Here is a 22,697-nt window from a genome sequence, read left to right as displayed (position 1 = left end):
AAACTCAGTTAAACTGTGCCTGGATTCTTGACCCACAGAAATTGTGAGAGAGTATGTATGTGTTGTTTTAAACTATTAAATTTTGGAATAATTTATTATGAAGCAATAAACAAACTAGTTCACGATTCCATCCATTGTATATGATACAGATGAAAAGGCTAAGATGGCTCTTCCCTACAAAGAATATTATACTACTATAATGCTACAATGGTGTAATATTGTTATTCTAATGTACTATAATGCACAGTATTATGGTATAATAATAGTGTTGGTAAAGAATACACCATTGTATAGTGCTATAATATCATACTATATGGCACTATAGTTTTACAATTGTGTATTGCTGTTTACTTTGTGTAAATTTAATTGTGTATTGCTCAATACTTTGGCCACCTCATGCGAAGAGTTGACTCATTGGAAAAGACCCTGATGCTGGGAGGGATTGGGGGCAGGAGGAGAAGGGGAAGACAGAGGATGAGATGGCTGGATGGCATCACCGACTTGATGGACATGAGTTTGAGTGAACTCCGAGAGCTGGTGATGGACAGGGAGGCCTGGCATGCTGCGATTCATGGGGTCTCAAAGAGTCGGACACGACTGAATGACTGAACTGAATTGATTGCTCTTTAGCTCAGATGTGCTGACCTCACCTCATAGGTTTTGTGTGTGACAGGGTCATTTAGAATCAAATCATTTCAAGTCCTAAAAGATATTCAAATATCTTTTTCTGATTCTTGGGGTATTCTTGATGACATCTGACAATGTCTATCTATCTTTTTCTGGAATGGGACAGAATGAGGAGGAATCTCTTTGGTTTTCTGGCCCTGACCTCACTCTATCTCATTAGTGAGAATAAACTGGTCACTAAATCAACACTAAATTCAAACAGTCAGATACAGATTACCAGGTAGATGGTGAAGCAGAAAAGTAAGAGGGCAGTTTTAATTAAAACTCTTCCAGGCAGAGGCATGTGTATCTGGAATAACATGGTGGATACCGTGGTGCCCCATGCAGAGCCCTCGTCAGGGCTGATGCCCCCATCCCCCAGCTGCTGAAAATATCTGTGCTGATGGCTTGTAGCTGCACTGGGAATTGCCCCTGTTACAGTATATACTCCCTCCCAGAGTGACCTTTAGACAAGTCAATGGGATGATATAAAGCCTGGCCTCTTCCCTCAGTTTGGGAAATTCTCAAGGTTCATCCCAGCTCCAGTGCTTCCCTGTAGGGCCTACCAAGTCCTGTTTCCTCCATACTGCAGGCTAGTGTCTCCCTCTGCCAGGTCTACCAGCCTCGGTGTATCTCCCGATTAGAGTTGACAGGTAAAGCACAGGATGCCCCATTAAGTTTGAATTTCTGATAAGCAATGAACAGTTTCTAGTATAAAAATGTCTCATAGCACATTTGGGATATACTTAGACTAAAACATTATTTGTCATTTATCAGAAGCTTACATTTAACCAGGTATCCTATACTTGTATTTGCTTAATCTGCCAACTTTACTCCTGAGTGTGCACTCATGCTCAGTCATGTCTCTTTGTGAGTCTGTGGATTGTAGCCCCACAGGCTCCTCTGCCCATGGGCATTATCTAGACAAGAATACTGGAGTGGGTCACTATTTCCTCCTCCAGGTCATCTTCCCAGCCCAGGGATTGAACCCACATCTCCTGTGACTCTTACACTGGCAAGCAGAATCTTTACCACTGTGCCAGCTGGGAAGCCCACTTTTGAGAGTACTTCCTGATGAAGATTCTGCACACAACGTTTCATCCTGAGTCTCTTCTCAGGCAACCAAGTATGAGGCAAGAAGGGTGAAGCAGGGTAAGAACAAGATGAATGGGGCACAAGTTTTTCTTTCCAAGTCAGCTGTGGAATGTTCTACTAGTGTGATGCTATCCAGAACTTATTGGGAGTGGGTTTCTAAAACTCATTTCTCTTTTCACTTGCACTCTTATCTTCATGCCTTATAATCTGCAGGCAAACAGAACCAGAGATACTGGGGATGCCCAAATAATGAAGCAAATCAAGATTCAATGATGCCATTATTATCAGAATCCTCACTGCGTTTTCCCTTGTACAATAGTCTCTTTGTCACATTGATCTCTCATACCTCTGAATATCTTCTCCCTATTTTCCAAAGTCAAAGTCATCAGATGTCTGTGAAACCCCTCCAGACAAAGTCTTTGGCGTCATCGTTCTTTTTAGAGACATGAGTTGTAGATAACTTTCCTTTTTTTTTTTTTTTTTTGATAACTTTCCGTTCTGTTTTGTGTATATTTGGATAAAAATCAAGAAACTTCTAGGAGTATACAATAATTTTCTTTCATGGATTCCAAATATAGATTTAAAAAATTCTATGTTCAAGATTTTTTAAGAGAATCAACATTTATATAATGATATAATTTTATTATGTAAATAGTTAAAAGTAAGTAATTCTAGATTCCTAAACAAAACTTTACCAAGTGTCACACCACAGACCCCTCCCCTCATATAACTACCATTCTTGAAACTAGCTTCTTATGTGGCATTCGAAACACTATAAACTCTTCTAGTGAGAGACTATGTACTGTTTTATGTAATAGGTTCACATGGACATTCAGTATATGACAGCTTGAGTAGAGGCAGTCATTTATTAGAACAAATGTACATGCCCACAATAACTTGGAAATAATATGTATTTAAAATACTGATTAAGTGAAGTGAAGTGAAGTCGCTCAGTCATGTCCGACTCTTTGTGACCCCATGGACTGTAGCCTACCAGGCTTCTCCGTCCATGGGATTCTCCAGGCAAGAATACTGGAGTGGGTTACCATTTCCTTCTCCAGGGGATCTTCCCGACCCAGGGATCAAACCCGGGTCTCCCGCATTGGAGGCAGACGCTTTAACCTCTGAGCCACGTTTGCGACTCCAAAATACTGATTAAGGCTCATTAAATACTGACTAAGGGAACAAATGTTCAAATTGAATGAATTATGGCAACATGAGTCAGGCATGCATACACTTCAAATTCACATTTTTTCGTTTTCAGAGTTATAGGTCTTCTTACCTGCTTTTATTCTTTCCATATATGTCTGCATGTATTTATTCACCATTTTAACCTTCTTAATGACTTCATTCCATATCCACCATTTGCTGTGAAAGCCATCAATCACATACCAGTTCTGATGTTGTACTTCATAATATTGCCTAATCTCACCAATATTTTTGCGGTACCTTGAGTTCTTGACAGCTATAATCTGTGAGCTGTTGTGCAATGGATAAGGCAAACTAAGAGAGGAACAGAGAAGGAATGGAAAAAGCTGTCAAAAACCTGCTTCTTCTCCTGGATGATTAATCACTCTTTTATCATTGTTTTCATCACATACATTACCTTGACTCCTTTTTTTTTTCCAGGAGCAATCTTCTGAAAATCTCTTTGGAAGGCACATCCAGCTCAAAGATAATCATGGGGATGATTGACCTAGCTTCTAAGAGACTCACTTGATACTTAGTTACAGGGTATCCATCAATGACAACACTAGTAAGGAGAAACATGAAAATTAAAATTCTGGATTTCTTTACTCTCAGACTTTCCTTTCTGTCTTCCAGAAAAAGTCTGTCTTTAGGATTAGCCCCATACCGTTCTTTACGTAACTTGATTTACCTTGTCACCTTACCCTCTTTTATATATACATATATATTTTTAGGGGGCTGTACCTTGCAGCTTGCGGGATCTCAGTTCCTCAACCAGGGACTGAACCTGGGCCCTGGCAGTGAAAGCTTGGAATCCTAACCACTAGGTCACCAGAGAACTCCCTTTATCTCTATTTTTAACCCCAGTCAGCCCAAGAGCTAGAAGAGGGCTGCATACATACAGACACAGCTCTGACTCATATACTTAGCATCATAGAGCTAGATTTTGATGGACTTTGAGAGATATTACACATAATACCTTGAACCTTGTGTTATTTAATTGGTGCTATTATTCTAAGCATGAAATATTGGGAAGAGGGGCTTCACTGGTAGCTCAGCTGGTAAAGAATCCACTTGCAATACAAGAGGCCCCAGTTCGATTCCTGGGTTGGGAAGATCCCCTGGAGAAGTGATAGGCTATGAACTCCAGTATTCTTGGGCTTCCCTCATGGCTCAGACAGTAAATAATCTGTCAGCAATACAGGAGACCTGGGTTTGATCCCTGGGTCAGGAAGATCCTCTGGAGGAGGGCATGGCAACCCACTCCGGTATTCTTGCCTGGAGAATCCCCATGGACAGTGGAGCCTGGTGGGCTATAGTCCATGGGGTCACAAAGAGTCAGACACAACTGAGCAACTAAGTCACAGCACAGAGCACATTAGTCTAAGCATGAGACAGTGGAAAGAGTATAGGTTTCAGAGGCACACAGACTTAAATTTGAAACTGGGTCTGACCTCTCTGAGCCTCAGTTTTCAGTAAAGTAGTAAATACTAAATATAATAGTAAGATAATGATATTTAACCCTTGTGTGTGTATGCACATGTTTGGTCATGTCCAACTCTTTGCGAACCCATTGACTGTAGCCCGCCAGGTTACACTGTCCATGGGATTTTCCAGGCAAGAATACTGGAGCGAGTTCCCATTTATTTCTCCAGGGGATCATCCCAACCCCAGGATCAAGATTGAACCTGCGTCTTTTGTGTCTCCTGCATTGGCAGGCAAATTCTTTACCAGTTAAGCCAACAGGGAAGCCCTATTTAACCCTTGGATTTATCTTAAAGATTGTAGATCAAGTGTGTAAGGCAATTAGCAGACTAATTCACATTCTTTATAATAGAATGCCTGGCATGGGAAGAATTACCCAACTCTGATCTTAATATTGTAGTTTTATAGCAAATTGTGTAAAATTTTTTGTACAGAAAGGTCAGTGTAAGATAAGATGTCTTGTAAATCAAGATTTTAAGTACATTAAAATGTTTTAAAATTTTAAAAAAGCCCTGCATAATTAATAGTATTTTAGCAAGAGATTAAGCAAATATGGGAAACATTGTGTTCTAAACTTGATTTTGTAATAAAATTCTATAAGGAGGCTGGGTGTGGAAGGGGAGATGAGGAGCTGGTGAGAGAGCCCTGTGGTCTCTGGAGAGAACCATTCTATCTGGACCCATCAGGCCTCTAGGCAGAAATGATAAAGAATTTGTTAGTCCAATAGTCTAAGCTAAAGAGTGTCATCAGCAAACTGACAGGATGAATGAAGGCTATCTGCAAATTTCTAAGTCCGGAAACCGACTCCGAGGTGGCCAAGTTGGGCATGCTGGCTGCCGGTCACCAGGAAGGGCTGGTTCATCTTACCTTGGTGCTCTCCAGACTTTGGCACTAACTAGTTCTACATTCCATGGCAGAGAGGACTATAAATTAACAGAGCCCAAAAGCCAACTAGAGAATGTATGCAGCTGCCATTGTTGGTTTTTTAATGGCTCAACTTCTTTGTCCTGTGAAGGATCACTTGAGAGGCCCTTGGGATTAGGGAAATTCAAGGTGATTGGGCAGTCACTGTCCTGGTATTAAAGTGAAATAAAACTTTTGTGAGTTCACGAAAGTTTTGTGTAGCCCTCAGTAAGATCTCTTATATGCAAAGTTGAATTTCAGGAAGAAGGTAACTCAATTTGCTAGAAAGTCCCAGGACTTTCTCTGCACAGGGGATGGGGGGGTTTGGTGGGATGGGGTTGTGGGTTGGAGGTGGATACTCGACACTCCAGAATCTGCTCCCCACCATAACAGGAATTAGGAGAACTGTTATGGACTTGATTAAGGACCAGTGGTAGGGAAGGGCAAGGAGGTTCCTGATAGAAAACAACTTTGCCTGACTCAGCAAGATTTTGTCAATGACCTAGGCTCAAGGGAAGGGCCTTAGGTTTTATGGGCTTTTACTACTGGGTGGTTTCCCTGAGGGCTTCCCTGGTGGCTCAGAATCTGTCTGCAATACAGGAGACTGGGGTTAAATCCCTGGGTCAGGAATATTCCCTGGAGAAGGGAATGGCAATCCACTCCAGTATTCTTGCCTGGGAAATCCCATGGACAGAGGAGTCTGGCGGGTTACAGCCCATGGGGTCGAAAAAAGTCAGACACGACTAAGAGACTAACACACTTACTTTCTACTGGATGTGACCAGTGGCTATGCTGGGGAAAGTCATGGTTGGACTTAGAGGAGTGTAAACTGAAGACCAGATCAAGCACAGAGCTCTCCTGTCCAAACGCAGCATTAAGGGAGGGGCGCTGCTACCTGTGCAGAAACTGGACTGGTGAGAGACTGTCTCCATTGGACCAGTACCATCTGGGGGCAGGGGAAGGCCACACCTTCATCACTCCATCGGGCAGTGAGAAGTTCTACTGGGCTGTAGAAGTCACACGGGTCTCCTGTAGACTGTGTAAACCTGGAGACTTTGGGACTACTCAGGGGTTGCTGCAGGGAGTAAAGCTGGCCTGTGAGTGTTTAAACTGAATTTTAGCCTGACCGAAAATTAAATTATTAATATGCAACCATATCGGTGCTCAGACTTTGAGAAGCAGATCACACACCCTTTACAAGAGCTTTAAACTCTGTTTAACGTATTTTAATTAATTCCAATGAGTAATTTCTTAAAGATTTAACTCCCTCCCACTCTCTCCCACCCCTATGGCCCCCACTTACCCTGCGGTATTACATACACTTCCCATCAGAGATAATTCTAAGGCCTGAATAGCCAGTTCATCAGGTGCTGTCATTCCTTTATGAAGATGCCAATTTAGCATAAGTGCCAGCTCTGTGTCTGGTTGGTTGTTTAATACATAACGCAAAGCATCTCCTATCGACAAACGCTTTAAGCCATATTCACTTGAAATATTTTTGGCAACTGAAAAACATTAAAATTTTAAACTTATTCTGTTTCACAAACCCATCTGTTAACCTTAGTTTCAGATTCTAGTTAACTGACAACAACAGCAAGTTAATCTTCACATTCCTCAAAGAAATTTCAAAAATTAAAATAGCTACATTTTATTGAATTAATGGGCTTCTCTGGTGATGGCTCAGACAGTAGAGAATCTGCCTGCAGTGTTGGAGACCGGCGTTCAATCCCCAGGGTGAGAAGATCCCCTCGAGAAGGGAATGGTTACCCACTCCAGTATTCTTGACTAGAGAATTCCATGAACAGAAGAGCCTGGTGGGTTATAGTCCATGGAGTTGCAAAGAGTCAGACATGGATGAGCAACTAACACTTTCACTTCACTTCATTGAATTAATACTATTCAAAGGTCAGTCATTATTAGCACTTCAGGTATGTGGCTGACAGATCTGGTTAATGAGCTAACTATGTTAGGTTTTTCCATAACCAAACCATTTAAGTGTTTTTTTCCTTCTGTACAAGATAGCAAAAAATTTGAGAGCTTTATAAGGCATCCTATGTGTACTATTAATAGTTGGTCTTTTTATGTCCAAAATAACAATTCAGTGTTCTTGTGTCATTGGGTTAACTCATTTCCCTATCAGGCTGCAATCAGGATAACTAACCCTATATAGTTAAGTGCACTTGAGCCTCTAGGACATAATTTTTTAAATTTTCTAAAAATTATAGTGGTGTATCTGACACTTTATTAATAATTTACAGTTTATAAGGCAGTATTTCTTCTGTGACTTTATTTGATATTTTCAACTATTCCATCAAGTGTGGAGAGTAGGTATTGAAATTCCAGTTTTACAGGTGAAAGAACTGTAGCCCACTGAAACGTAGCACACAGATATTGCCACTGGCTGAAAGAGGACTTGGCCACAGCCTCTGCTTCTGCTACGTGAGGCCATAGATTAGGCTTCTCTCTGTGTGTGTGTGCTCAGTTGCTTCAGTCATGTCTAACTCTTTGCAATCCTATGGACTGTAGCCCTCCAGGCTCCTCTGTCTGTGGGGATTCTCCAGGCAAGAATACTGGAGTGGGTTGCCATGCTCTCATCCAGAGGATCTTCCCAACCCCGGGATCGAACCCATCTCTAATGTTTCCTGCATTGGCAGGCAGATTCTTTACCACTAGCGCTGCCTGGGAAAGCCCAGTGGTTTCCAGTTACTGTTAAATGCAGGTATGCTCTGATGGAGTCTCCACACCTTGCCTCATCATGGTCTGGAGACAGGGTGTATAGAGGACACTGGAGACAGCGTGTGTAGAGGACATTGAGACTCACCTGGTCCCCTGGGGAATACAGGTTAACTGGCCACAGTTAGGGCCACTGAAGGGATGCCCCTGTGAGGGCTGCAGAAGCCTTCATCTCAACTTTGCCACAAACGCTAGGGTCAGACCCCTTATTTTTCAGCTATAAAAACAAACTTTTACAATTTGGGATTCTGTTAAAAAGTTAGCCTCTATTTTGACAAAGACTAAGAAATCTGATTGTACTGTATACATGTTACTTTTTGCTGTGTTGGAGGATCTTATTTTGAATGTCAATGTACATTAAGATACACTTTTCATCTGAAGAGCTAAAACACGAAACCCTCTTTTATTATTTCTGGTGACAAATCAATATTTGACCTAATCCCTCCCTTTCATTTTCTATGCCATCAGTCATTAAGTCCTGTTGTTTTCCTTTTAAGTATTTCTGGTATCTCTCCTTTCCCGTTTTATTCTCACTGTGACCAACCACTAGTCATGTGACTATCATGTCATTTTGAAATACCACATTCACCTATTGCTGGACTACTTGCTTTAAAAAATATATAGAAAATACAAACATTATAGTTTACTAAATGCCTTTATCAGCAATGATTAAGATAATGAATTTTTACTCTTTAAATTATTAATACAGTAGATTGTATTTATAAATTTTAAATATAATTTTTATGCAAATAAAATCTTAATATACTGTTATTTGACTATATTTTTAAATAATATTGGTTTGTAATTTCTTTTTTTATATTATCTTTGTTTAGTTTTTATATCAGGGTCATGCTGACTTTAAAATGAATTTGTATTTATACCTTTTTAATTGTATGGATTATATTCTTAATTTTAAAAAACTGAAAATAAATTGGACAGCTTACTTTCTTTTCCCTTGCTCTGAAAAACTTATAAAATCACAGGAAGTATCTCTTGAATTTTTAATTTTTGAAAGGTTGACATAATTTCCCTCTAAAACCATTTGATCATGGCCTGTTTTGGAGTGGGGCTATATTTTTGAATGCCTTCTCTTCAGTGGTTATTGGTCTATTTAGTTGCTCTGCCTCTTACTGAGTCAGTTTTGACAGTTTCCTAAAAAAAGTAGTCCTCTTTTTCAGGAGATTCTTGTATGCTTAAGGATAGGAAAGGTAGACACACCCTTACCTGTAGTTTTTCCAGATTTTGGAGGCCCCAGAATTGCAATCCTAATGGGGATAGTAGTCTTAGGTTTGGGTTGACAGATATATTTGATTGGGTTCTTCATAAATTTTTCTTTAGTTTCCTTACTAGATAAAAAATAAATATACTGACGATGGATTACAGGATGAAGTGGATTCTCTGAATTTTCAACTGGTTTGATGGTCTCGCCTTCATTTAGCTGCAATATATACACACAATTGAATTAACAAATTAGCTTTATTTTAAACAGCATTTTCCCCAAATATATTTCTAAAAACAAATTTGTAAAATCTTTCTTATAGAACAAGAAAACTAATTATAATTGAATATTGATATTAAAAAACTGTGTAAAAAGAACAAGTTATTTTATACTCACATGCAATAAATGTTTTTCTTTAACGGGTTTCAGTTTCTGACAATTATAGTTCTACTTCCTTTATAATGCGTTTAGTGTATACTGAATGTTTCTGCCAAGGAGTGTAAAGGTGTTCGGATATATTCATGGGCCAATTTATCTTCACAAACAGGTCTATTCCTAAGGTGGTGTAACGTATGGAAATGTGAAGTGAAGTGAAGTCGCTCAGTTGTGTCCGACTCTTTGCAACCCCATGGACTGTAGCCTACCAGGCTCCTCCCTCCATGGGATTTTCCAGGCAATAGTACTGGAGTGGATTGCCATTTCCTTCTCCAGGGGATCTTCCCAACCCAGGGACTGAACCTGGGTCTCCTGCATTGTAGACAGACGCTTTACCATCTGAGCCACCATGGAAATGTGCTGTCCTAAAATCATGGTTTGAAGCCCTAACCCTCAAAGTGACTATATTTGGAGACAGGACCTTTAAGGAGATGACAAATGTTAAACGAGGTTATAAGAATGGGGCTCTAATCTAAGAGAACTGGCGTCCTTAGGAGAGAGACACCAGGAGTGCATGAGCACAAAGGAAAAGCATTGAAGACACCATGAGAAATGGCCATCTACAAACCAGGAAGCGAGACCTCACCAGAAAAACCATCCCTGCTGGTACCATGATCTTGGACTCCAGCCTGCAGAGCAGTAAGAAAATACATTTCTGTCATTTAAGTCACAAAGTCTGTGGTATTCCAATATGGTAACATATGCAGACTAATACAGAATTCTAATATGCTGTCCACAGATGTCATTCCAGTAAGACAGCATGGATAGACTAAAGCATGTGGAATTCCAATATGGCAGGTGGAGTTCTGGGATATCTTTGGGAGTATACTGCTGGGACGAATCTTACTGACTTCTCTTTTACATTTTTATACAGACAAAATCCCATTCACATAAATATGAATAGCGGCCACAAAAGGGAAAAATACACCAAAACAGCAGCCTAACGTGTTGGTATGGAATGGAGAGGAAGGACTGGTCCTACATCTTTGCACTGATAATGATGATAAATGGGTAATTCATGTATATCTCTTTTACATCATCAGATGGCCCAGCATCAGTCATCCCTGGACTTGACAGAGTCAGTGGGTAATGGTATGGTAATACTGCTTCTCCCCTAGAGTTAGAGTATTCCATGGACAGAGGAGCCTGGTGGGCTGCAGTCCGTCAGACATGACTGAGTGACTGACACACACACCTCGAGTTACACCAGGTCAGTTGTCACAGGTAAACGGAGTTATCAGCATCACCATTTTTGGACTGGAGTGATGTTCATGGCTGAGTGTAAGTGCTAGGGATAAGAAGAAGCTTAGGGACCGGGTGGGAATGTCTGTTCTGTTTCTTATATTTGGTAGTAAAAGAAAAGCTGAAAGTTTAATGATTCCATTTCAAATTCCCAAATTAACTATGAATTCTTGCAATGGTTTCTGCTATTTCCCAAAATATCTACCATGTATCTTTCTCCTCTATAGGTCAGAACACCCAAGGTGTCATCACATCTGAAACATCAAATTGTCGGGACCTGGAAAGATTCCCAACAGCCCTGAAAAATGATTCTTTATATGCTTAAAGCCTTCCTATGACCATGCACTCATTTATTCACAAGACATTTTTGTGCAGTCCTAATTATGTTCAGACATGGACCCTTGAATAGGGTTTGGACTTTGCCTGCTTCTTCCCCTCTCTTGCCCATCTCAAAGAGACAGTTAGGGTGTGACTATTTTTCAAAAGCTTTCTAAATGATCCTAATATATGCTTAACTTTATCTGATTATTTATGGAGGGATTTGTCATAATGTTTCTATATTTTATCATGATATTTAAAAAGATTTCTCTTGACACCCTTATGGTTAAGGTAAAGAAGATATTAATATCACAATTAAGTAGAACTGAAAATGACTGTATCAGTATCAACCAAGAAGGTTTCAAGTAATATGCATATTGCTCTATTTTGGATCCCTTCCCCCAAAATGTTTTTTATCAGTGACCAATAAGAGTAATACATATTAATAACAACATTGTTATTATAATGTATGTATACTGTTATAATGTTATAATTTATACTATTGTTGTATATTTTATTATATATGTTATATATAAAAACATATATAATATATAATATTTATATTATGTATACATTATATATATTGTTATTGTAATGTTTTATTTATATGATTATAATGTATTTATACTATTATAATGTGTATATTTATATGTATATGTGATTTTATATACATATTTTACATGCATATTATGAAGTAAAAGTGAAAGTCACTCAGTCGTGTCCAACTCTTTGCAACCCCATGAACTATACAGTCCACAGAATTCTCTAGGCCAGAATACTAGAGTGGTTAACTTTTCCTTTCTCCAGGGGATCTTTCCAACCCAGGGATCAAATGCAGATCTCCTGCATTGCAGGCGGATTCTTTACCAGCTGAGCCACAAGAGAAGCCCAAGAATACTGGAGTGGATAGCCTATCCCTTCTCCAGGGGATCTTCCTGACTCAGAAATAGAACTGAGGCCTCCTGCATTGCAGGTGGATTCTTTACCAACTGAGCTACTTATACATATCTTATATATATATATATTACTTATACACATAAATATGTATTTTATATACATATTATATACATATCTCCTGCAATACAGGAGACCTGGGTTCGATTCCTGGGTCAGGAAGATCCCTTGGAGAAGGAAATAGCAATCCACTCCAGTATTCTTGCCTGGAGAATCCCATGGACAAAGAAACCTAGCAGGCTATAGCCCATGGGTTCTCAAGAGTCAGACACAACTTAGCAACTCAAACACCAATATGTAATGAACATATATTAATAACAGCATTGCAGGCAGATTCTTTACCAGCTGAGCCACAAGGGAAGCCCATTAATAACAACAGCTTATGTTAATTGAGCACTCACAAGAAACCATGCACGGTTGCAAGCACTTTCCAATAACTAACTGATTTAATAATTGTAATGATATTGTGAGGTAGGAACTATTCTTATTCCCACTGTGCAAATGGGAATGGCTTAGAGAGGTTCAGTAATCTGTCCAAGGTCACTCAGCTAGAAAGCAGTGGTTTTAAACTCGAAGCCATGTTTTCTCCACTGTACTACTGTGTTACTTCACTGACGGAAGTAAGAAGGTGCACTGGTCGAGAGGACCAGTGTATCTTTATGCTGGGAGCCAGCATGGGGAATTCCACCCATGGCAAAGGTCTTGAGGAAGAGGCCTGATAAGCAAAGGCGAGATCAGGCCTCGAGGAAACCCCCCTGGGCCTTTTCAAGCATCTACCCCAAAACCAGAATTTGTCTGTCTTATTATTTTATGACTTTCACCAACGTTTCTGACATTAACAGGGGCTATCCCCGACCACCTTTCTCTGGAAAAAGTTAACTTAGAGCTCCAGTTAACAGTCTCCTGCATATAAAAGGAGTGTCTCAGCTCAAACCCCTCTGATGGCTCTCTAACTTGCCTGACAGGTTTACCCGGACTTTTACAACTACACATGTGATTGTTTATAGCCCCCCAACTGCAAGAGGCATGAAGCTTAAAACATCTTAAAGATATAGAGCCCTTTTTAAGGAGCTAAGAATTATATTGGTGGAGGGTTTTCATTGTTCAGTTAATGACTGCCACCTTGCCTCCATATCCCTTATCTTTTAGGCACCTGGAGGATATTAATCAATGTAATTGGGATGTAGAAAAAAGAATATAGTAGTTTTGATGTTAGCAATACTAGACTTTTGAGTTAATGAATTTTCTCTTTGTTATAAATCACTGTATTCCTCTTTCCTTGTTATACATTGTTGTATCCTTGCTATGTAAAAATGTAACCTTAATTAGTGCTTTCTGAGAGTGGCACCAGACTTTAGTAAGAACAACACTTTTAGGGCAAATAAGTTTTCTGGTTGATGGACCCTTATCAGAAAAGGGCCATAAAATGCTAATAGGCCTCCTGGCCAGAAGATGATGTAAATCACCTAAGACCTGTGTATACAGCTAGGTATGCAGAGAGGAAGCCTGGTCTTGATAAGGGTCAGGGCTGCTGACCCTGCATGGCTTTGTATTATCCATTGATCTCTATGTACAAAAAAAGTACAAAAGCTTTCCTGGAAAATAAAGGACGAACCAGTTTCTTGGAAATCTGGCTACCCCCGTGTCTTCTTTTCTTACTCTATTTTCTGGCTGATTCCCGTCTGGAGCATAGAGGCTCATCGTGTCTACTTATTTGCCTGGGCTTCTAAGACCCACGTGAGACGGAGCCCAAAGTGGGGCACCCTCCGCTATTCAAGCGGGCACCTGTGGCCTTACGTAGATGATGTAAGTCTCTTGTCTGAGGCTTTATTGGCTTTCTATGTAAACCAAGGAATACAGCCTCTTTCTCTCCTCTATTCTCTTAACTGCAAACTCTTTTCTTATCTCTCTCTAAATCTATATATCTCTCTTGCCATGCTGTCCCCGCTTTGAATTACCCTGGATCCACTGGGGCTGGACCCCAGCACCTTTACAAGGCATTTCTTTACTGTCTTTATAGCACTTAATACAACCTGACTAGAACCTATTTGTTTACTTATGTATTGCCTGTTCATCCTCTCCAATCCAGCTATCATATAAAGCCCATGACAAAAGGAACCTTGCCGGTTTTGTTCACTGCTCTGCTCCCAGGGACTGGAACAGCAGCTAGAGGGTTCTTATTTAAAATTTGTTGAAAATCATCCCACATTTGAAGTCACTGAATTCCAATTACATCAAATATATTTGTCCACACTACATAAAAATATTCTACTTGGCAGTTAAGTTTGTGATGAACATTAAAGGCACGTTTTGTTTGGTATCTCACACTTTCCAGAGGACTTCATATTCTTGCATTTGATCCCATTGGCCTGATGGCATTCTCCTACTTTACAGATGAGGAAACAGAATCAAAGAATTTAAATGGCTTGCCTAAAATTAGATAGCAAATTAGTGTTGAAGCTCAGCTCACTAGATGTCTAGTTTGAAAATATTTCTGCTACAAACTTCCTCTGCTGCAGAGTTAGAACCAAGTTGGAACTGAATTATCTCCACAGAAATAGATGAAAGAAATTTAAACCCTTCAAGTACTTCTCCTACTTCAGAAAGGCAAAACAACAATGCATATTTTTATAGCTATTTAAGAATACTGTATAATGCTTACAGTTTAAAAAAAGTATCCACTGTCTTCTTCTTAGACATACATCAAAAACAAATAAAAGAAGAAACGTGACTTTTCAGATGCATTTGCTGATATTACCTTTACAGGGTCCCAGTAGCCAAATGAGCTTATATACTTGTAGGTAAAGCTGAGCATTTTCTGGGCAAGGCGTGATGATATTGGATAACATTTCTCAAAAATGCTTGCACGATTCTCTACCAGTGGTTTCAGTTTTGTATTCAATGTGTATTGGACAATGTGGATTTTCCGAGATCCATTAATGAGAATTACTGGTATCAAAAGCTTCTCAAATTCTTCCTGATCAGAAAAATCATAAAACCAAATATTTTTAGTGGGAAGGAGGTGGTAGTATTCAGTCACAGTGCGTAGACTGCTTCAGTCTAGAAAACAAATACTTTTAAACTTCCAGGTGACTCTGTGTGGTGGTAGCTAAAACTTTTGACCCTATATGGTTTCTGTGTTGCCCTTGATTTATTAACTAGTTTTTATAATTGTAGGTGGTACTGAGGGACTTAACCCCTAAAAATATACATTTCTTTTGAAATGTTAAAAAGAAACCAAGGAATAAACCAAATTGCTTTTGTTTCCTTCTCACATGTTAATTTTTGAATTATGAAACAGTAATAACCTGTATTATTTGTAAATTATTCATATCTGCTTCAAATTTTTCTCCAAGTTCACCCCTCAGGCGTTCGAGAGCATCAATTTCCTGCTCTTCCTCTTCCTCACTCATCACTTCGTCATCTTTTGGAAATTCATCTTCGAGAATGTTATCAATATCATCTTCATTATTATCAGGTTCTTCCTCACTCATGTCTTCGTCTTCTCTAACAGTCTAAGGAAGAAAATATTCCCCTTTGTTATAAAACTGAAATATGGAACAAATGTTATGGCTAAATAATCATCTGGGATATTCTGGAATAAGTGGATATTGGTTAGTGTGGTATGCAACATTCATCAACCGATACAGTAAAGTTTCAAATATCTGGTACCCAGAAATGTAATGCGTTCAAGACTAACACCACAGTGATCCCTAGATAAATACATAGACAAGATATTAGCTTCTAACACTTAATGCTATGGTCGGCACAACATTACATGCTTTTCATGGTCTTCTGCAACAAAGTTTCATGCAATTCAGAGAGTATAAAACACTCCAAGCTATGTTAGCTTGGACAAGATCAGTTTCCTCATCTATAAAACAGGAATAATGAAAGTTCCTCCCTCACATGATTGTTGCCAGAGTTAAATAAGTTCATACATGCAAAGCCCTTAGAAAACTGTCTGGTAAGCATGTGAATGATAGCTATTATTCCTATTATTATGTTATTATAACTATTATATTACTGTCATTTTGTATAAAGCACTGTTCTAATAGAATAGTACATGCAGCCTGAGGAGGCTGCAGCTTATCTGAGGACACAAGAATAACAGATAAATGATTATTAAAGACTGTGACAGGATATTGATACTAAGTGGTGTTGTATAGGCTTTAAGTGCTGTGGTTCAATTTGCATAAAACTGAATCTTGTCTTATTGATTCTCCTGCACTGTCTCCTGGCATGTTGCCCTGAAGTAGTCCTTGTCCCACCCAACTGGAAAACTGCCTTCCAGTCAGAAACCTGGGAGTTACCTCAACTCCTCACTCCTCATTATTGCACATCGCATTTCCAAGGACAGAATACTTAAGACTCTCTCCTCCTTTCTAGTCCTGCTCTACTGTTTGCCCTCTCATTATCTCTTGCTTGCAATCTTCTGATTAATTTGATGTTTCCTAATCATTCTAACTAAAAAGCCTCTTGATGAAAGTGAAAGAGGAGAGTTAAAAAGTTGGCTTAAAGCTCAGCATTCAGAAAACTAAGACCATGGCATCTGGTCCCATGACTTCATGGCAAACAGAGGGGAAACAATGGAAACAGTGAGAGCCTTTATTTTCTTGGGCTCCAAAGTCACTGCAGATGGTGACTGCAGAAATGAAAAAGACTCTTGCTCCTTGGAAGAAAAGCCATGACCAACCTAGACAGCATATTAAAAAGCAGACATTACTTTGCCAAAAAAGGTCCATTTAGTCAAAGCTATGGTTTTTCTAGAAGTCATGTACGGATATGAGAGTTGGACCATAAAGAAAACTGAGTGCCTAAGAACTGACGCTTTTGACCTGCAATGTTGGAGAAGACTCTTGAGAATCCCTTAGACTGCAAGGAGATCAAGCCAGTCCATCCTAAAGGAAATCAGTCCTGAATATTCATTGGAAGGACTGATGCTGAGGCTGAAACTCCAATACTTTGGCCACCTGATGGGAACACGTGACTCAGTGGAAAAGACCCCGATCCTGGGAAAGATTGAAGGCAGAAGGAGAAGGGGACAACAGAAGATGAGATGGTTGGATGGTATCACCAACTCAATAGACATGAGTTTGAGCAAGCTCTGGGAGTTGATGATGGACAGGGAAGCCTGGCATGCTGCAGTCCATGAAGTCACAAAAGTCAGACATGACTGAGCGACTGAACTGAACTGAACTGAATCTTTCTAACTGATGAGACCCTGCTTCCTTGAAAAGAGTCTGAAACTGGGATTTGCACTTGTAAGGGCTGAGAGGAAGATGAAAGGATAAGGGGCCTTCCCTGCTCTGTGCCCAGGTTCTTCTTTCCTCAGGAGGAATTTGGTGTTGGGACTATGCTTCTCAGTTCTTATTCTTTTTTGTTTGAATTTTGAAGTCATTTGGTTCTCTGACTACTTTTTCCTTTTTCTTGTATTTTGACAATTTTTTATGCTGAAATTTGATTTGCTAAGGAATATTGGGAGTATGGTGGGGTGAGTCCACACTGCAAGCTGGGACATCTTAGCTTCTGATGACCTGTGCTCACCTCGCCAGCTCTACCTAATAGCTCTTTCCAACTTGTTTGTGATAGAAAGCTCTGTCTTCTGTCACCTACAAAAGGTGACTTGGCACATACCATCTACTTCTAAGAGGATTAAATTATGAGGTGCTACAGCTGCTGATCTTCAACACCAGAAATGAGGCACTCTGTGCTTTGGAAAAAACTATCAGAACAGGTCTTCAGATAGTTAGATATATTCAGGAGATGATTTTATGAGCCCAATTATTGCATCTAGTCATAATTAGAAAAACACTAAAATCCTTCATGGTGATGTCTGCTCCTTTTGACTAGTAGTAACCATGTGAAGGAGTTGGTTTCTTAAGTCCTGTCCACAAGCACGGGCAGCTGCAACAGCACACAAGCATGGCTGAGAGGAGCTACCCAACATCCGAGGTCAGGGGCAGAAGCCGGGAGGACCCTATGCCCGAGGGGCGGCAGCCAAGAGGGCCTACCCCACGTCTGAGGTCAGGGCAGCAGCCGAGAGTGCCAGGCTGCAACAGCACAGGAACAGCCAGCAGGAGCTACCCCATGTCGGAGGTCAGGGGTGGCGGCCTAGGAGGAGCAACCCCACGCCAAAGGAAAGATGGCTGCTCAGGCACAGGAGGGCCTAGAGGAGCTACTCCACGTTCAAGATCAGGAGGGGCAGCAGTGAGAAGATACCCCTCATCCAAGGTAAGGAGCAGCGGCTGTGCTTTGCTGGAGCAGCCGTGAAGAGATACCCCATACCCAAGGTAAGAGAAACCCAAGTAAGACAGTAGGTGTTGCAAAAGGGTATCAGAGGGCAGACACACTGAAACCATAATCACAGAAAACTAGTCAATCTAATCACACTAGGACCACAGCCTTGTCTAACTCAATGAAACTAAGCCATGCTCTGTGGGGCCACCCAAGACAGGCGGGTCATGGTGGAGAGGTCTGACAGAATGTGGTCCACTGGAGAAGGGAATGGCAAACCACTTCAGTATTCTTGCCTTGAGAACCCCATGAACAGTATGAAAAGGCAAAATGATAGGATACTGAAAGAGGAACTCCCCAGGTCAGTAGGTGTCCAATATGCTACTGGAGATCAGTGGAGAAATAACTCCAGAAAGAATGAAGGGATAGAGCCAAAGCAAAAACAATACCCAGTTGTGGATGTGACTGGAGATAGAAGCAAGGTCTGATGCTGTAAAGAGCAATATTGCATAGGAACCTGGAACGTTAGGTGCATGAATCAAGGCAAATTGGAAGTGGTCGAACAGGAGATGGCAAGAGTGAACATCGACATTCTAGGAATCAGTGAACTAAAATGGACTGGAATGGGTGAATTTAACTCAGATGACCATTATATCTACTACTGCGGGCAGGAATCCCTTAGAAGAAATGGAGTAGCCATCATGGTCAACAAAAGAATCCGAAATGCAGTATTTGGATGCAATCTCAAAAACGACAGAATGATCTCTGCTCATTTCCAGGCAAACCATTCAATATCACAGTAATCCAAGCCTATGCCCCAACCAGTAACACTGAAAAAGCTGAAGCTGAACAGTTCTATGAAGACCTACAAGACCTTTTAGAACTAACACCCAAAAAAGATGTCCTTTTCATTATAGGGGACTGGAATGCAAAAGTAGGAAGTCAGGAAACACCTGGAGTAACAGGCAAATTTGGCCTTGGAATATGGAATGAAGCAGGGCAAAGGCTAATAGAGTTTTGCCAAGAGAACGCACAGGTCATAGCAAACACCCTCTTCCAACAACACAAGAGAAGACTCTACATATGGACATCACCAGATGGTCAACACCAAAATCAGATTGATTATATTCTTTGCAGCCAAAAATGGAGAAGCTCTATACAGTCAACAAAAACAAGACCAGGAGCTGACTGTGGCTCAAATCATGAACTCCTTATTACCAAATACAGACTTAAGTTGAAGAAGGAGGAAAACCACTAGACCATTCAGGTATGACCTAAATCAAATCCCTTATGATTATACAGTGGAAGTGAGAAATAGATTTAAGGGACTAGATCTGATAGACAGAGTGCCTGATGAACTATGGATGGAGGTTCGTGACATTGTACAGGAGACAGGGATCAAGACCATCCCCATGGAGAAGAAATGCAAAAAAGTAAAATGGCTGTCTGAGGAGGCCTTACAAATAGCTGTGAAAAGAAAAGTGAAAAGCAAAGGAGAAAAGGAAAGATATTCCCATTTGAATGCAGAGTTCCAAAGAATAGCAAGAAGAGATAAGAAAGCCTTCTTCAGTGATCAGTGCAAAGAAATAGAGGAAAAGAACAGAATGGGAAAGACTAGAGATCTCTTCAAGAAAATTAGAGATACCAAGGGAACATTTCATGCAAAGATGGGCTCGATAAAGGACAGAAATGGTATGGACCTAACAGAAGCAGAAGATATTAAGAAGAGGTGGCAAGAATACACAGAAGAACTGTACAAAAAAGATCTTCATGACCAAGATAATCACGATGGTATGATCACTCACCTAAAGCCAGGCATCCTGGAATGTGAAGTCAAGTGGGCCTTAGAAAGCATCACTACGAACAAAGCTGGTAGAGGTGATGGAATTCCAGTTGAGCTATTTCAAATACTGAAAGGGGATGCTGTGAAAGTGTTGGACTCAATATGCCAGCAAATTTGGAAAACTCAGCAGTGGCCACAGGACTGGATAAGGTCAGTTTTCATTCCAATCCCAAAGAAAGGCAATGCCAAAGAATGTTCAAACTAGCACACAATTGCACTCATCTCACACTCTAGTAAAGTAATGCTCAAAATTCTCCAAGCCAGGCTTCAGCAATATGTGAATGGTGAAGTTCTAGATGTTAATGCTGGTTTTAGAAAAAACAGAGGAATCAGAGATCAAATTGCCAACATCTGCTGGATCATTGAAAAAGCAAGAGAGTTCCAGGAAAACATCTATTTCTGCTTTCTTGACTATGCCAAAGCCTTTGACTGTGTGGATCACAAGAAACTGTGGAAAATTCTGAAAGAGATGGGAATACCAGACCACCTAACCTGCCTCTTGAGAAACCTATCTGCAGGTCAGGAAGCAACAGTTAGAACTGGACATGGAACAACAGACTGGTTTCAAATAGGAAAAGGAGTACGTCAAGGCTGTATATTGTCACCCTGCTTATTTAACTTATATGCGGAGTACATCATGAGAAACGCTGGGCTGGAAGAAGCACAAGCTGGAATCAAGATTGCTGGGAGAAATATCAATAACCTCAGATATGCAGATGACACCACCCTTATGGCAGAAAGTGGAGAGGAACTCAAAAGCCTCTTGATGAAAGTGAAAGAGGAGAGTGAAAAAGTTGGCTTAAAGCTCAACATTCAGAAAATGAAGATCATGGCATCTGGTCCCATCACTTCATGGGAAATAGATGGGGCAACAGTGGAAACAGTGTCAGACTTTATTTTGGGGGGCTCCAAAATCACTGCAGATGGTGACTGCAGCCATGAAATTAAAAGACACTTACTCCTTGGAAAGAAAGTTATGACCAACCTAGATAGCATATTCAAAAGCAGAGATATTACCTGCCAACAAAGGTCCGTCTAGTCAAGGCTATGGTTTTTCCTGTGGTCATGTATGGATGTGTGAGTTGGACTGTGAAGAAAGCTGAGCACTGAAGAATTGATGCTTTTGAACTGTGGTGTTGGAGAAGACTCTTGAGGGTCCCTTGGACTGCAAGGAGATCCAACCAGTCCATTCTGAAGGAAATCAGCCCTGGGATTTCTTTGGAAGGAATGATGCTAAAGCTGAAGCTCCAGTACTTTGGCCACCTCATGTGAAGAGTTGACTCATTGGAAAAGACTGTGATGCTGGGAGGGATTGGGGGCAGGAGGAGAAGGGGATGACAGAGGATGAGATGGCTGGAAGGCATGACTGACTCGATGGACGCGAGTCTGAGTGAACTCCGGGAGTTGGTGATGGACAGGGAGGCCTGGTGTTCTGCGATTCATGGGGTCGCAAAGAGTCGGACACGACTGAGCGACTGAACTGAACTGAACTAAACTGAACCATGAGACTAGCAGAAACTGCTGTAAAAATATTTGCTTGATTGCATGTACTCCCCCTTCACCAAAATCACATACATACTGACCTTGCCCCCTACCTGTTTGGGGCAGTTTCTCAGAGTATCTGAGGCTATTCTCCTCATTTTGCCCTAAATAAAACTTAACTCATAATTCTCATGTTGTGCAATTCTTTTTGAGTCAGCACTTTCAGTTGGAGCAAGCAGGGGAGAAAGCCACAACCAGGGGACTGGAGAGTGAGGGAAAGCTCTAGAGTTGAGAGAGCCAGCAAAGGATATACAAATCAGTTCACAAAGATTATCCAAGTCTCTGGCTAATCTCTGAAAACCCCACAGATATTGGCTGTTTAGAATGGTATAAACTGAATTGCTGCCCATTCATCGGCATGACAGAGTTTGCAGTTTAGTCTCACCAAGTTAATTGTCTGGTAAAATAATAACACCATCCCTCTTTGAAGGCATACAACAGAATCCAGAATCCCCACAAAAAAACATTCACAGTTCTAGGATATAATCCAAAATTACTGAATCTATAATTAGATATGACCCATTCTCACAAGAAAGATAATCATTAAATACTCAGTTCAGGTGTTAGAGTTACCAATTGAGAACTTTACCACAGTTATTATCACTGGGATCAATGAGGAAAAGGAAAAAGAAGTGAAAATACAGGAAATTTCATGACGGAAATTAAAAAATATAAAAACAAACCAAATTGAAAGTTTAGAAATAAAAACAACAAAATTTGAAGTTTTTATAAACATTGGGTAGGCTTAATTGTAGAATGGAGAAGACAGAGGGAAGAATCAGTGAATCTGAAGATAGATCCATAGAAAGTATCCAACAGAAAGAAGAGAGAGAAAGA

At 40.4% G+C, this 22,697-nt stretch overlaps 1 protein-coding gene across 3 annotated transcripts in view; it reads right to left on the bottom strand.

Annotated features, from left to right (window-relative positions):
- Positions 1 to 22,697, bottom strand: part of AK9 (adenylate kinase 9) — a 122,677-nt gene that overhangs the window by 7,943 nt on the left and 92,037 nt on the right. For all 3 annotated transcript variants that reach the window (XM_040238517.1, XM_040238515.1, XM_040238516.1), the window contains 6 exons: positions 15,547 to 15,753; positions 14,997 to 15,215; positions 9,295 to 9,508; positions 6,641 to 6,842; positions 3,368 to 3,514; positions 3,044 to 3,264 (listed from right to left, as the gene is read on the bottom strand). In XM_040238517.1, coding sequence (XP_040094451.1) covers positions 3,044 to 3,264; positions 3,368 to 3,514; positions 6,641 to 6,842; positions 9,295 to 9,508; positions 14,997 to 15,215; positions 15,547 to 15,753 — 1,210 coding nt within the window. The remainder of the gene's footprint in view (positions 1 to 3,043; positions 3,265 to 3,367; positions 3,515 to 6,640; positions 6,843 to 9,294; positions 9,509 to 14,996; positions 15,216 to 15,546; positions 15,754 to 22,697) is intronic.

This window comes from Oryx dammah, unplaced genomic scaffold, assembly GCF_014754425.2.
Source record: "Oryx dammah isolate SB20612 unplaced genomic scaffold, SCBI_Odam_1.1 HiC_scaffold_4, whole genome shotgun sequence".
NCBI classification, from domain to species: Eukaryota; Metazoa; Chordata; class Mammalia; order Artiodactyla; family Bovidae; genus Oryx; species Oryx dammah.
The sequence above is the reverse complement of the archived record's forward strand: the minus strand, read 5'-3'. Positions and strand labels throughout refer to the sequence as shown.